The 13,774-nt window shown below is 45.3% G+C and overlaps 1 protein-coding gene across 1 annotated transcript in view; it reads left to right on the forward strand.

Moving 5' to 3' along the window:
* PBS2 (cysteine and histidine-rich domain-containing protein RAR1) overlaps positions 1 to 13,774 on the forward strand; it is a 71,962-nt gene that overhangs the window by 25,182 nt on the left and 33,006 nt on the right. Inside the window, exons 2-3 of the mRNA XM_087401807.1 lie at positions 2,238 to 2,320; positions 13,436 to 13,590. Of these exons, the coding sequence (XP_087257933.1) occupies positions 2,238 to 2,320; positions 13,436 to 13,590 (238 nt within the window). The remainder of the gene's footprint in view (positions 1 to 2,237; positions 2,321 to 13,435; positions 13,591 to 13,774) is intronic.

Genomic DNA, 13,774 nt, shown 5'->3' on the forward strand with positions numbered 1-13,774 from the left:
GAGACCAATGTATGGTACTTTGATAGAGGTGCAAGTAAACATATTGCTTCGGAGAGAGACTTACTCGTCATGTTTGAGGACGGGTGTGTTTTGGGTAAGATGCAACGGGCCACATTCCCCAAGAATGGATCTGTTAGAGCTACTCGCAAATTACGGTTCATCCACAGTGATGTGCGCGGTCCCATGAAGACCCCATCCCTTGGAGGATGTTTTTGTTTTCTTACCTTCATTGATGACTACTCTCGTGTCCAGGTGGGTTTATGCACTGAGAGAGAAGTCGGAGGTATTTAAAAAATTCAGACATTACATTTCTCAAGCTGAGAATCATACATTGAAGAAGGTGGGCACTCTCTCTACAGATCAAGGGGGGGAGTATATGTCTACGGAGTTTCACAATTTCTTGGCAGAGAGAGGCATTACGCATCAATGCACAATACCTACTTACCTCAGCAAAGTGGTGTGGCTGAGAAGAAGAATAGGTCCCTCATGGAAATAGGCAGATGCATTCTGAAGGGCAAAGGTTTGCCAAACAGGCAGTCATGTGTGCAGCATATGTGCTCAATAGATGCCCGCTCCCTGGCTGCTCCCGCTGCCCGCCCTGCCCGCCTTCTCCCTCCGCGCTTCCGCCTCCGCCTCCGCCTTCTCTCTGCCTCTGCCTCACCGCTGCCTCCTCTCCGCCCTTCTGCCTCCGCCTTTGCCCCCGCTCCTCTCCGCCTCCTCTCCGCCCATCTGCCATCCCTCGCCTCCGCCTCCTCTCCGCCTTCTCCCCCGCGTGCATCCTGCCTTCCCTCCCCGACTCCACCTCCTTCTCCCTCCTCGCCTCCACTTCACTGCCACTCTGCCTCCATCCCGTCTTCACCTCCCTCCTCGTCTCCACCTCCGTCTCCGCCCCTGCCTCCATCTCCGCCCCCTCCACCTCCTCTGCCTCCTCCCCACCCCCTCTGCGCCTCCTCCCCCTCCGCCTCCTTTCCATCCTCTTTGTGCCTCCTTTCCCGACCCCCCCCCGCTGCTTTCTCCACCCTGCCTCTCCATGCTGCCCCCCTGCCTTTTCCTTTCCCGCCTCCCTTCTCTGCCTCCTTCCCCCTGCCTTCTCCATCCCCCCTTGCCCCATCTCCTCGTCCTCTCCGCTTCATCTCTTTCCTTCCTCTCCTTCATTTGCAGCAAGAGCATTTGTGTTTGTTAGGAGGAAAAAGACAGGTGAATTTTCAGCTGTGCTTCACTTGAGAGAAGCTGATGTGTGGTTTGGCGGTAGGAGTTATCAGATTGCCGTTTGAGGCACACGGAAAGATTGGCATTGAGCCGGTGCAACCTTTCTCATTACTGTAAAAAAAGCTCTCTCTCTCTCTCTCCTTGCAAACACACTAGGGCCCAGGACAACATGTCGGGCTGGACCGTCCCGAAGGACTTTATTACTTGAGAGAAAAATTGTTACAGAATTCAGCGTAGAGCTGTTGTTGTTGCAAGATTCAAAATGTGAATTGTTTTACAAAGAGCTCAAGGCTCATTCATTTGGCAACATGCCACTTGTCAATTCAACTAACTAAAATCTAGGTACATGCCACTAAAGGGCAACTTTTGGAGTCCTCGAAGCACTTGGTCACGCTAACGTCCTACTAGATGCTTGTCAGGCTCCATAGCGCTTGGGCCTTCAACCCCACTTGATACTTGCAATAAACAACTAAAGCGCACAACCATGGTACCCATTAATGGTTAGCGCTTTTGCATGCAAATAATCTCTAGACTAATTCTCGTCATTGTGGGCATCCCCAGTGAACACATGTGCGCACATAACAAATATATATAAACAGATTCTTGGGTCTACCGAGATTAACCCCTCTCGATAAATAATTAAAGGCTTGATTATTCATCAAAGAACTTTAATTAATGCCGAGTCTCTCCAACTGAAGTTGGCACATCTTGGTTAATTAAACCAAGTCTTCCTAACCGAAGTTAGGTTCTTTGACTGAAGTCAATTCTTTGACCAATAAATATTTCTCTTTGAACACAATTAAATATATTGAGAACATTTAATCATGATCAAATAATTGGTCATTTAAATCTTTTTCTTTGGAGTATTTACATCTTGGTGACATCCCCTTTGTTCCTATTCATCTTGGGTTCACATGTTTGTTCAAATGGATGACTGCGAAAAAGGCAGCAAATTAACATTGTGCATTGGTTTCGTTGATAAAAATAAAATTTTGACACTGAGCGTAGGGTTCAATTTGTTGATGCAGCCGTTGTTTCATGATGGTGGAAAAGAATGGAGTTGCTGCAAACAGCGTAGCCATGACTTCAGCTTATTTTTAGACCTTCCAGGGTAAACACTTTTATGCATTATGAAAATTAGGGATGACTCACTCTTGTAAGAGGATGCAATTTTCTTATTAACTGTACTTTGAAGCATAGATTTAACATTGAGACAGATGGCATTACCACCAAAATAACTAGATGTGCAGCACATAATTCCCAAAGAAAATAAAGTTATGGCATAGCTTGTTTGTCAAGAGTCAAGATCTTACTACATTTTTGTTGTTGTGTTTTCATAGCTAGGAATTCTCTTGCCTAATAATTTGCTGTGCATTCTTTCTTTTGTTAAAGATGTTGTTAATTATACAAAATATAGTGTGTATCACCATTTAAAGCATAGAAAAACCCATTAAATGAATGCACAGACGCAACTATTTGTAAATTTTTAGGGGAACAATTGGCTGCTATGCACCTTGCGTTATGTGATCCTAGCTCACTGCCTATAGTATCTGAAGATGCAAGACATGGAATGGAAAGGAAAGTAGAAAAGCAAGACTAGGAAAACATAATGGAAATGAGATAATGCTAGAAAGAACTGTACAACCAAGCAAAGTACTTACATGATCAAGAAAGGCTTGAGGCTTGATGATTTGATATGAGAAAGTACAATGTCTTTATAGGATAGGCACACACACTCTAAGTGTCAAATATATATGGGATAAGTTCCATAGTGACACGTGGCACTCTAGGATATAAAGTAGTATAGTACTACTCTAGAACACACTAAAAGTCACTCAAATTGACTCCATTTTCTAACACCCCTCCATGGAGGAAAGGTGAGGGACTACTGGGATGGAACCAAGAACAGAACATGACAGTCATCAAAACTGTGCATGTTGGTATAGAACTAGACATGGCTCTCACACAATCTTAGAGGCAAGTGAGCATGGCTCAGAGGCTAGTGAGCATAACATAGAAATCTCATCTAGCATGGCTCAGAGGCTCATCATGCATGGATGCATGATCAACTCAGAGGTCTAGGAGACCAATGCACCAACAAATAGACCTATCAAAGCAAAAAACACATGGCTCTCACAGTACATCCCCTCCTGGCTCCAAAGACTTATGAGGAACATGGAGCCACACACCAAAAATAGAAAAGAAATACATCATTTTAGGAGGACTGTCCAAGGCAGAGTACCTTTATTGACTACACACACATGATTTATTGCATTCATTTTTGGGAAACACCCCCAGGGCAGAGTACCCAAATATATCATGCTTAGAAAGAAAAATCATGATCTCCGTCATCCTCTAGATGTTGGAGACAAATAGTAAGAGCATGATCTTGTGTCGGATGGTCATCTTCGTCTGCATCATCACTAGGGCGGATGCCACCTAATTGGCATGATCCTTCGATTGTTGTTGAGCAAGCTTCTAGTAGCACTTGTCCTCAGTATGACCAAGCTTGTTGCAATAAGTGCACTTAAACGGCTTGAATGTCTTTCCTCCTGCTGGTGGAGTCGATGGCCTAGGTCCATTTGTTGGTGGAGGCAAGAGCCTGTGTAGTATCCGATGAGTAGAATGGAGATTCTTTGTTGCGGTGATCCTTTTCAAGCAGAAGAGACACCATATCTTTGAATGTAGTCGATGCAATGCAAAGTACTTCAAGGGCATTCTCAAAGCGAGAAATCCCTTCCATACTTGTCATGAGGACAGCCATTTTGTCCTTGTCATCTAGGCAACACTTCAAGTTGGAGAGTTGTTGAACTAAAGACTGAATTTTTGCTATATGTGCACTCAAGGTATCAGACTCTTCCATTTTCAACTTCCAAAATTGCATTTTCAAAAAAACCTTGGAGTTGGTGATCTTGTTACCAAATATATTCTCAAGGCGTACCCAAATCTCCTTAGCCTTGGACTTGAAGTCGATATGATGGATCAATGAATCATCTAGGCAAAGCCCGATGATCGCGATGGCCCTTGAATTGTGTTGCTTCCAAATCTTGCATATTTGAGGCTCCGTTGATGCTTCAAGCGCTTCATCATCTTCGATGGCATCCCAAACATTTTTCTTCATGAGAAGAAGTTGAACTTTTGTTTGCCATGTTGGGAATCCGTCCCCCTTGAATTTGTCAACAAGGAGAGAGTTGGTGGAAATCGAACCCATGAAGCTGTAGAAGAGAAAGAGCAGATGGCGGGTACAATGGAACTGTAGAAGAGTGTGGGCAGCAGCGCAATGTGGGAAGCAACGCTATGTTTGGAGTAGCGTGGGCAGCAGCATTACGTGAGCAGAGAGGCAAGCATAAGAGCAGCAGGATGGCGGGCAGAGAGGCGAGCAGAAGAGCAGCAAGATGGTGGGCTATTTCCGGGCAGAGAGGCGAGCAGAAGCGGGCAGAAATGGCGGGCTGTTTGCGGGCAGAGAGGCAAGTAGAAGTAGTGGACTGTTTGCTGCTTGCTGCGGGCTGAACCACAAGCTGAATGGCGAGCTGAATGGCATGAGCTGATGTGACGATCTCTTGGTGGTGAAGCTATCCAATGGTGAGGCTCAGGGTGGAAGAGAAGATTGAGCTCAAGATGGAATTGGAGAAGGCATTCCTCCAAGGGGAATGAGGGAGAGAGGCTTCAATGTCCTCAATCTCTTACCTCAACCTCTTGGAAGATAGCCTAGCTTTGATACCATATGAAGATGCAAGACATGGAATGGAAAGGAAAGTAGAAAAGCAAGACTAGGCAAACATAATGGAAATGAGATAATACTAGAAAGAAATGTACAACCAAGCAAAGTACTTACATGATCAAGAAAGGCTTGAGGCTTAATAATTTGATATGAGAAAGTACAATGCCTTTATAGGATAGGCACACACACTCTAAGTGTCAAATGTATATGGGATAAGTCCCATAGTGACACGTGGCACTCTAGGATATAAAGTAGTATAGTACTACTCTAGAACACACTAAAAGTCACTCAAATTGACTCCATTTCCTAAGAGTATCTTGTTGGGATAGATAGTACATGACGTACCTTGTCCTAAGACACGTGCGCCATATAATTATGAGCCTTGGCTTATTTGGGGCATTCTTGGGATTGTGGCCATGTGAAATGCCCAACTAAAATGGAGCTGGTTCAAATCAATGATTCTCCAATGACATCTGTGCGTAGATGTGGGCTATGTTATTTGGGACACGTCTTCTTACTTGGGAGATCACTGGTCCAGGGTTTTTCCTGACCTCTAGCTCGAGGGTGACCTAGGGTCATGTAACATAACCTTAGAACCGTTAGGACATGATGTACCTTTGGGTATAGTTACTATTGTTTGACACCTAAGACACCCTATGCCTACATAAGCGTGGGCCTTGGCTCATTCCCTGACGACATGTGTACGCAGATGTGGGCTGCGTGGTATGGGACATGCAATCTTACCTGGAAGATCAATGGTATGGGGTTTTCTTGACTTCTAGCTCGAGGGTGATCCTTGGGAGGATCTATCATTGGGTGGTGATGCACTAACCTATCCATGTGTGTAGGTAGCTTGTGGTGACGCGCTAACCTACATCATGTGTGTCCCTATTGGTGTTTCTCGACTTCTAGCTCGAGGGTGACCCTTGTGAGGATCTATTGTCGGGTGGCGACGTGCTAACCTACGTTATGTGTGTCCCCGTTGGTGTTTCTAGGTAGCTTGTGGATAGAGGAGTGAGTCATTCCCCTAGATTAGTTGTGCCGAACTTGTAAGTGTTGTTTCATTTGGTATCATAGCGTATCCATATACTTGCTTTGAATTGTATGCATGTTTCTTGTACGTGCTTGAGGATTGCAATTTCTTTCTTTGTTTTTTGCAGTTTAAGGATGTGAAATTCTAGTTATGTGCTGCAATTTCACACCAGGATTAGAACTTGTGCATGCTGCTTCTAGTCTACGAAATCTTGTGGAGCTTTCAAGAATTGGTTGGGTGTTTTGTTTTGCTTTGTTGGGACAGCTCTTTGTTGGTTGAGGGTAGACAGATATGAACTTTATCTTTTACAATGGGATGGATACCAGCCTAGAGCTCCATGGTTGGGTGGCTTGTACAATGTCAAGGTTGGTGCTGTTGCACAACATGAATTAGAGATGTTGCATTTTGCAAGGGAAAGCATAAAAAGTGCTTAGGATACAGCATAGTTTTATGCTAATTAGTAGTCATCACCTTGGGTTAGAGGGTCAGTGGGTTTACTTGAATGCCTTGAAAGGATAAAAGAAGTGGCTTACGAGTTGCGATTACCTAATGGCGCTTACACCCAGTCTTTCATGTTAGCAGACTGAAAGAGAAGTTGGTTCAGTCTATGAGGATGAACTTTTACGACTAGAGGATTTAACCATTTATGTATCCATTGATAAAGCTTAGGAAGAGGGTTGTTCTACAGCTGAAGTTAAGTGGACAGATTGCTCGGAGGCGGATAGTATTCGGGAAAGTATTGATTCTCTTAGCCCAAATTCCTAGAGGTTGTCTCAACCCTTCTCTGAAGAAGGGAGGGAGAACGTTATGTCTATGTATGGGCATAATGAGGCTATTGTTATGGTGGTTAGGTTAACTATAGTCATGTTCCTAATCTTTGGCATGGTTAGGATATGAGGTGCCTTTGATACAGTTGAGGTAGTCTCAGGTTTAAGATCTTAGATACCTAAGACATTATATGTAACATGCAACGGTGAATGATTGTGTAATGCACAGCACGACTTTCTTTAAACCTTCGTGTGAGGCGTATGCGTATGCACCATAAGAGATAGAGAGAGAGAGAGAGTAGAGTTACACCAGATTGCGTCCCTGTACCCACTAAGGGCCCCCCTCCCCAAATGGGGAAGAATTTACTTTATATCTTGAAGAACTGCAAAAGAATACAATAGACACTCCTTCAAAGAGCTGGGGAGACAACTCTGAGGATGACCCTTCGATACGGAGAGCTGACCCACAAAGCAACCCAAATCTCAACCAAGACCACGCTGCCCATACGGAAGATGTGGACCACTGTGCAAGGCTATTGAAGAGGCTTGTGCTGTCCCCAGGCATGCAACGGAGCTGCATGAGTGAGAGATGAAGGGAAGACGGAAATCTGAGCTATGGAGCTTGAGAGATCTATATGAAAGCTGAGAAAGATGGAACTAAAGAGAGCTGTAAAATTACTGAGAAAGAGCTTCAAACTGTATAAAAAAAAGCTGCTGAAACAGGAACCCAAACCTCAACCCCGAGCCAGGTTACGGTGCTGCGTGGATACCTTCCTGGATCACTCTTAGGGACTGTCGAACTGATTGCTGTCTTGTAGGGGACTTCTGGAAGGGCTGAGGGCTGCACCGGGCTGGAGAACTGAAGGCTTTTGCTGGGGAGCTGGATGAGAAATGAAGGCAGCAGCCCCCTCCTTTATATAGGGTGCTGTGTGGTTGGTAGGGAGTGAGGCAACCATCCTGAAACTGGCCGACCAGCCAGTCGGCTGGTTGGCTGGCTGGTTGGGCTCACTTCCCAAGCCCTTTGCTGTCCAGGGAGGGGCACAGGGCAGCCTATAAAGGCAACCCTTCCCCAGCCCATTCTCACTTGATGGGGAGCTCACTTGGTCCAGCCCTTGTGGGGGCCCTTCAGGGCTCCTAACCTAGGCTGAGACCTAGACCTATCTAGAACCGTAAGATAGAAACACTAACCTACTGTTCTCGAGTGGGTACTAGTGAATGAGGACTTGATTTCTGAGTTGACCTAAGGCTGAGAGACTGACCTATGTAGCTTATGCCTGATTGTCCTTGGACAAGGGCTCACAATGGGGTCATGGCATATGACAAAATATCCTATCATAGGAACTATTTGCACTTTGTCGATGAAGCCAGTTGTCACCTTGCACCCAAGTGCAGGGATGCATGTGACATTCCCTTTTTCTTAACTTGACGGTAATTGCATGGCCTCCAAGTAGTCCGCCTATCACGAAGACGTTATGGGACTTTTGATTTGCGACTCCCGTAATTTGCGTGTGACTGCCTTGAGCCTTTGGGGCGCGAGGGTCCAGCCATGTGTGCGAGACTTGGGAAATTAAAATTCCCTAGTGGGCCCTTGGGAATTGTGAATGTGCACCCAGTTACTAGGCAATTAATTCCTAGGGCCAAAGTGTGCAACAGGGGGCCAAAAGAGTGGTGCAATTAAAAATTGTGAATTTTAGCACAGGATTCCAAAAAGAGTAGAGAGCCTTGTTTTTGGGGACAGGAGGCTAGAATCAGCCCCAGAAGGATCAACTACTTCCCCTTTTCGCCACCTAGCCTCCTCTTGGCGCAATTTCGTGGCAGTATTTCGTTCACTGCCTGCTCCTAGTCTTGATCTTGACTGCTGCCTCCTCTTTCCTAAGTCTGTTCTTTCCTCTAACTTCAACTTCAACCCTCCCTTTGCTACCGATCTCTTCATGGCTGATTCAGTATAACCCGGGCTTACAGAGGGTGATCACTATATGGATTACCATGGAGGGGACGACCAGGGTCTCTATGATGACTTGATTACAGAGACTAGCTTCAGTGAATTCACCACAGCTCTCGACGCAAAGTTCGAACTGATTAATTTGAATCAAACGGGGTTAACGCAGCAACTCCAAGGGATTTAGGCTTCTATCACGCTTTTGACCAGAACTGTTCAAGCGCTCACACATGTTGATGCTTTGGCTTCAATGTTGGGTCCAAATATTACACTAGATCCCTATCCCGGAGATCAAAATCCCAGGACCAAGGAAGTGGTTGACACTTGGTTGCACAAGTGGCAAGTGCACTTCCAGTTTCACCCTTATCCTGATGAGAAGAAGATGCAACTTGCGGCATGGTATTTATCAAGGAAGGCCTTACTTTGGTGGAAGGATTTCCGACCGAAGTCCTCCACATGGATTGAATTTGAAGAGGTCTTCAAGAAAGAATTCTGGAAGGAGGAAGATTATGATATTGCAGGCAAGCTCAAGGCCCTCCATATGTCCGAACTGAATTTGACTTTTGAAGTTTACCTTCAGAAGAGGCAGATCTTCAGTCGTGCCCTGTTGGAGCTGCCAGGTGATGCCAAGAGGATCCAGATCTTGCCAGGGGAAATCGCCATCAGCCAGGGCCAGTTCTAGTGGATTCTAGGGCTGCCAGGAGAAATCGCACCTGATCGAGGAGCCTGCTTCAAATTGCAATTCCTGCCAGGTAGCCTGCTATGGATTGCGATTTGATTTCTAGACCTTCCGAGCTGTTCCAGGTGATTGCGACCTGTCCAGGCTACTGTTGGAGATTGCGATTTGTTGTCTAGGCTGTCCAGGCTCTGCAGGGAACTTGCGATTTAATTCTGGGGAGCTTCTGGGTGTTGCTGCTGATTTTGGAAACTTTCCAAGCGTGGATGTCCTCTTCTAAGCTGCTTTTGGGGCTGTGCCAGAGTAGAATCAGCTTTCCTGTGCAGGATCTAGGGTTTTTCAGCCCCGGTGACCTAGCTTCTGAGGATTCTAGGTAGGAGGAGGCTTGCTTTTTGCCTGCTTTTGTCGGTCCCGGATTGGTTGCTGGCTAGTTATTGCGTTTGGGTTTCTTTTCTTGCGAAGAAAGGTTGATTTATGCTGTTGGGCAGTGGCCAGAGTGGCTATAGATTGAGGCAACGTGTTTGGAAGTGCTTTGTTGATTGATTGCACCAGAGTTTGGCTATTGAGGGCTTGGCTGCAGTTGTTCAGCTGTGTCTGGTTGGTTGGGCACTTGGTTGTGCTATTGCAGGTGTGACACAGATAGTGGATGCTTTTGGGGTCTCTGTTGCATGCTTTGGTCGGTTGAGGACATAGGGTTGTCTAGTAATTGGATGCCATTTCACCATCTAGAGTTGAGCAAGGAATTACAGGGTAGGCTGGATGGGGAGTCTACGGGCGTTGGTTTGCTTTCTAGAGACCTTTGTAATTAGCCGCTTGGCTTCAAATGAATGTTAAATAAATACCGCAAGGGGTGCCAACGTTTGGGGCCAATCGGTGTCCTTGTATCTGAGTAGGAGCGCTCTAGCTCCCTTATGCTTTAATCTATGGTGCATAATTATTTGTCAATTTACTGTGTATGCTGTAATTAAGTGGATCCTACCACCCTTTACGTTGTTAAGGCTGATTTCACTGCCGATATTTGTGGGAACTCCTAGAAGAAACTTTCGTTTGGCCACACCGCTTCATGAGTTCCTCCATCTTGAAACTTCGTGTAGAATTCGCGGATCTAGCGTCTTGACCCATGCTTCCATTTGTGGAGGAGAATCTGCTCCGACTCAATGACTTCTGCCTCGTCGATCACCTCGGGCTGCTGCTCATCAGAGACATCACTGAGTGCTTGCCCAATATATGGCTTCAATTATGCCATGTGAAAGACATTATGCATAGTCCAACTTCTGGTAATTGCAGCTTCATAGAGACATCGTTGATCTTCTTAATGATGGGGAATGGTCCGAGAAGATTCTGAAGGATAACTTTGGGCATCGCTTGCCCACCCGTTTTAGTCTTTGCTTGATAATCCCAATCACCCTCTTTATAATTGACATCTCGTCGGGACTTGTTGGCTTGGCGCGTGTACGTTGCTTGTGCTTTGGCGAGGCGTTCTTTAACAGACTTCGTGATGGATTCTGTGGCCTTGAGGGACGTTGATATCATCCTAGTGAGGAGTGAAGAGAACCTCTTGTCGAAAGTGGCTTCATACGGGGTACGCTCAATACTTGAAGAATAGGTATCTTTCAATATGGCTTGCAAGAAATGGAAGGTAGTGCTCCCACTTGGGCTGTGCATCGTGACAATATGATCTTAGTACATTAAAAGGCAATTGATTGTATACCTTTGATTGCCGGTCAGTTTGCGGATGAAAAGCGCTGGACATCTGGAGCTTGGTGCCAAAGTTTTCGAACAGAGCCCCCCATAGATGTGAGGTAAATTTGGAATCTTTGTCTGTGGTAATGGTCCATGGCAATCCTCCAATCAGGTACCAATACCTGATAAATAAGCGGGCCACATCTTCTGCACGGGTTGTCTGCTTGCACGGAATTAGCAGACAAAATTTACAAAAACGATCAACAATGGTTAGACATTGCATATTTCGCGTACCTGCAGATGCGGGAAGGGGTCCCACAAAATCCATTGTGATGTCCTGGAAAGGGCCTTCGGGGATCGGTAAGGATTGAAGCAATCTTGCCACCTTCTGATGGGGCACTTTTACCTTTTGGCAGATTTGGCATCTCTGCACATAGCTATATACATCCTTTTGCATTTTAGGCTTGTAAAAATATCACTCTAGCTTCTCCAATGTACTATTGATGCCTTGATGTCCACTTGTGAGGGCATCATGGAGTAGAGCCTGCCGCTTGTCTTTGCTTATAGAATAACCATCCATCTTGAATTAAATAATGGTCAAGCACAAGAGTCAAGGCAAAGTGATATTAAGTGCCAAACTCTGCGGAGTTCCTGTACTGTGTTTTCATAGATTCAAGGTCCTCTCTAGTACAGTGGCCTTTTGTATGGTCTGAATGGAGGCTTTGCTGGTGAGAGCGTCAGTGACAGGGTTATTCTTGCCAGGGACATACTCAATCATGCCCTCGAACTGCTGGAAGATCTGACTCCATTGGGATTGCTGATCGCTCCAAGGAGCTGTCTACAACCACTTTAAGGCTTGGGGGTCTATCTTGACTTCCAATTGTTTTAATGCTTGGATAATATTCTGTTGTAGATTGAGTAATTCTTTTCGGCAGGGTTAAGCTTTCTGCTGTAGTATGCCACGGGTCTTTCTTTTGTTGTAAGACTGCTCCGATGGCTACATTGTTGGCATCAGTGATGACCAAGAATGGATCATCCCATGATGCAATTTTCATTATTGGAACTGTTGTGGCCAACCGTTGTAGGTCATGGAAGGCCTGCAAAGCTGCTCCGGATACGGATATCTTTTGCCGGCGATTCTTCACCTCTTGTAATAAGTCAGTTAAGGGGGCTGAGGTGGTGGAGAATCTGGGCATATGTGAATTGTAGGCCTGGCAAAGCCCTACGAAAGATCGGATCTCCTAGGCCGTCGTGGGGACTGCCCAGCTTGTAATAGTTTTTTCAAGATCCAACGAATGCCATTGGTGCTGATGGTGTAACCTAAATACTGGATTTCCATCAGGCCGAACTCACTTTTTATGGGGCCCTGTTGCAGATTGCGGGGGGCCTTGGAGCCCTGGCCCCTGGCGCAGGTCCTTTGGAGGCGCACAGGCTGGAGCCAGCTCTGAGAGCTGGTTAGTGGCCGGCAGGGGTAACTGAGAGCTGGTGGAGGGGGTAGCTGAGGGGTGGCTGAGGACTGGCAGGGGGTGGCTGAGACACAGAGAGGGAGAGAGAGAGAGAGAGAGAGAGAGAGAGAGAGAGAGAGAGAGACGTGTACATATACACATTGCCCTATCAAATTATGTTCTCTAAGATTTCTCGCGTCTTTTCATTTTTTTTTGATGGACTAATATAAGCTTCACAGTTTTGCCTGAGCTTTGCCTTTGAGGCCCTTGTTCATGATGTTATCTGCCCTTGATCCCTAGAGTTCTATGAGTGGATCAGTGATGCATCTGCCCTTGATCCCAGAGTTCTTTGAGCAGATTAGTACAAAGGCTTTTGTATAAATGGATTTCTATGTGTATGTGATTAGTCAGGATGCTATAATAGCTAGTCCCTACTTAGTACTATGTGTGATGGAGTTGAGGTCTTAACATGATGCTACTGTCACAAGATTTTCACTGTCGGATGGAGTTTCCTTGGATAGGATGTGTTTTGGCATGTTTTGAGACAGGATCAAAGAGATCTTGCAGGGTCTGGGATGGTGGCATTTTCTTCCAATTTAGGGAGGCAGACATGCGATGGCACTACAGATCACCTCCCTTTTTTTTCTTGGATCTTGTGACGAGTAGCTCATTTTTGGTACTTAATTCACATTGTACAGGACACACATGTACCTTTTGGGGATGCAATACGTTTTACTTCTATTGTTAGAAATATTTTAACAAGGATTTTATATGTTTAAATGTTCAATATTATATCTTCAATAAATAATAGTACTAAATGTCTACTCCTGTATGTGTTTCAGAGGTTGTTTCATCTCTGCTTTCTTTTCTATGTTGAAATTGTGATCTGGTGTGAGGACCGAGGTACAAGAATGAGTTTGCTGTGGATGTGTTAATAACTGTCTATCTGTGTTCTGTTTCAGGTGTGCAAAAGGGAAGCACACAACCGAAAAGCCAGAACCAATTTACAAAGATTCTACAAAAAAGCTATCTGTAACTCCCATTGCAAAGACTGGTTCAGATATAGACAGGACGGCTTGCTCTAGGTGTAAACAAGGCTTCTTTTGCTCTGACCATGGTTTGTTTCATAGTTGCACATCCTCTACTTGTGTTCCTGTGTACTATGCAATTCTTTTGTCTGACCGATTTTGTGATGTACTGCTTATACTTTGAAGCATAGGCTGAAAGTCACAAGCAAGTGATTTTCTTTCTATGTTCATAATCAGGCGAATCAATACTTATCCATGTTCCTAACAATTCAT

This window comes from Dipteris shenzhenensis, chromosome 30 (assembly GCF_047967505.1).
Source record: "Dipteris shenzhenensis isolate YYH24624 ecotype China chromosome 30, Dip_SZ_1.0, whole genome shotgun sequence".
Lineage (NCBI taxonomy): Eukaryota > Viridiplantae > Streptophyta > Polypodiopsida > Gleicheniales > Dipteridaceae > Dipteris > Dipteris shenzhenensis.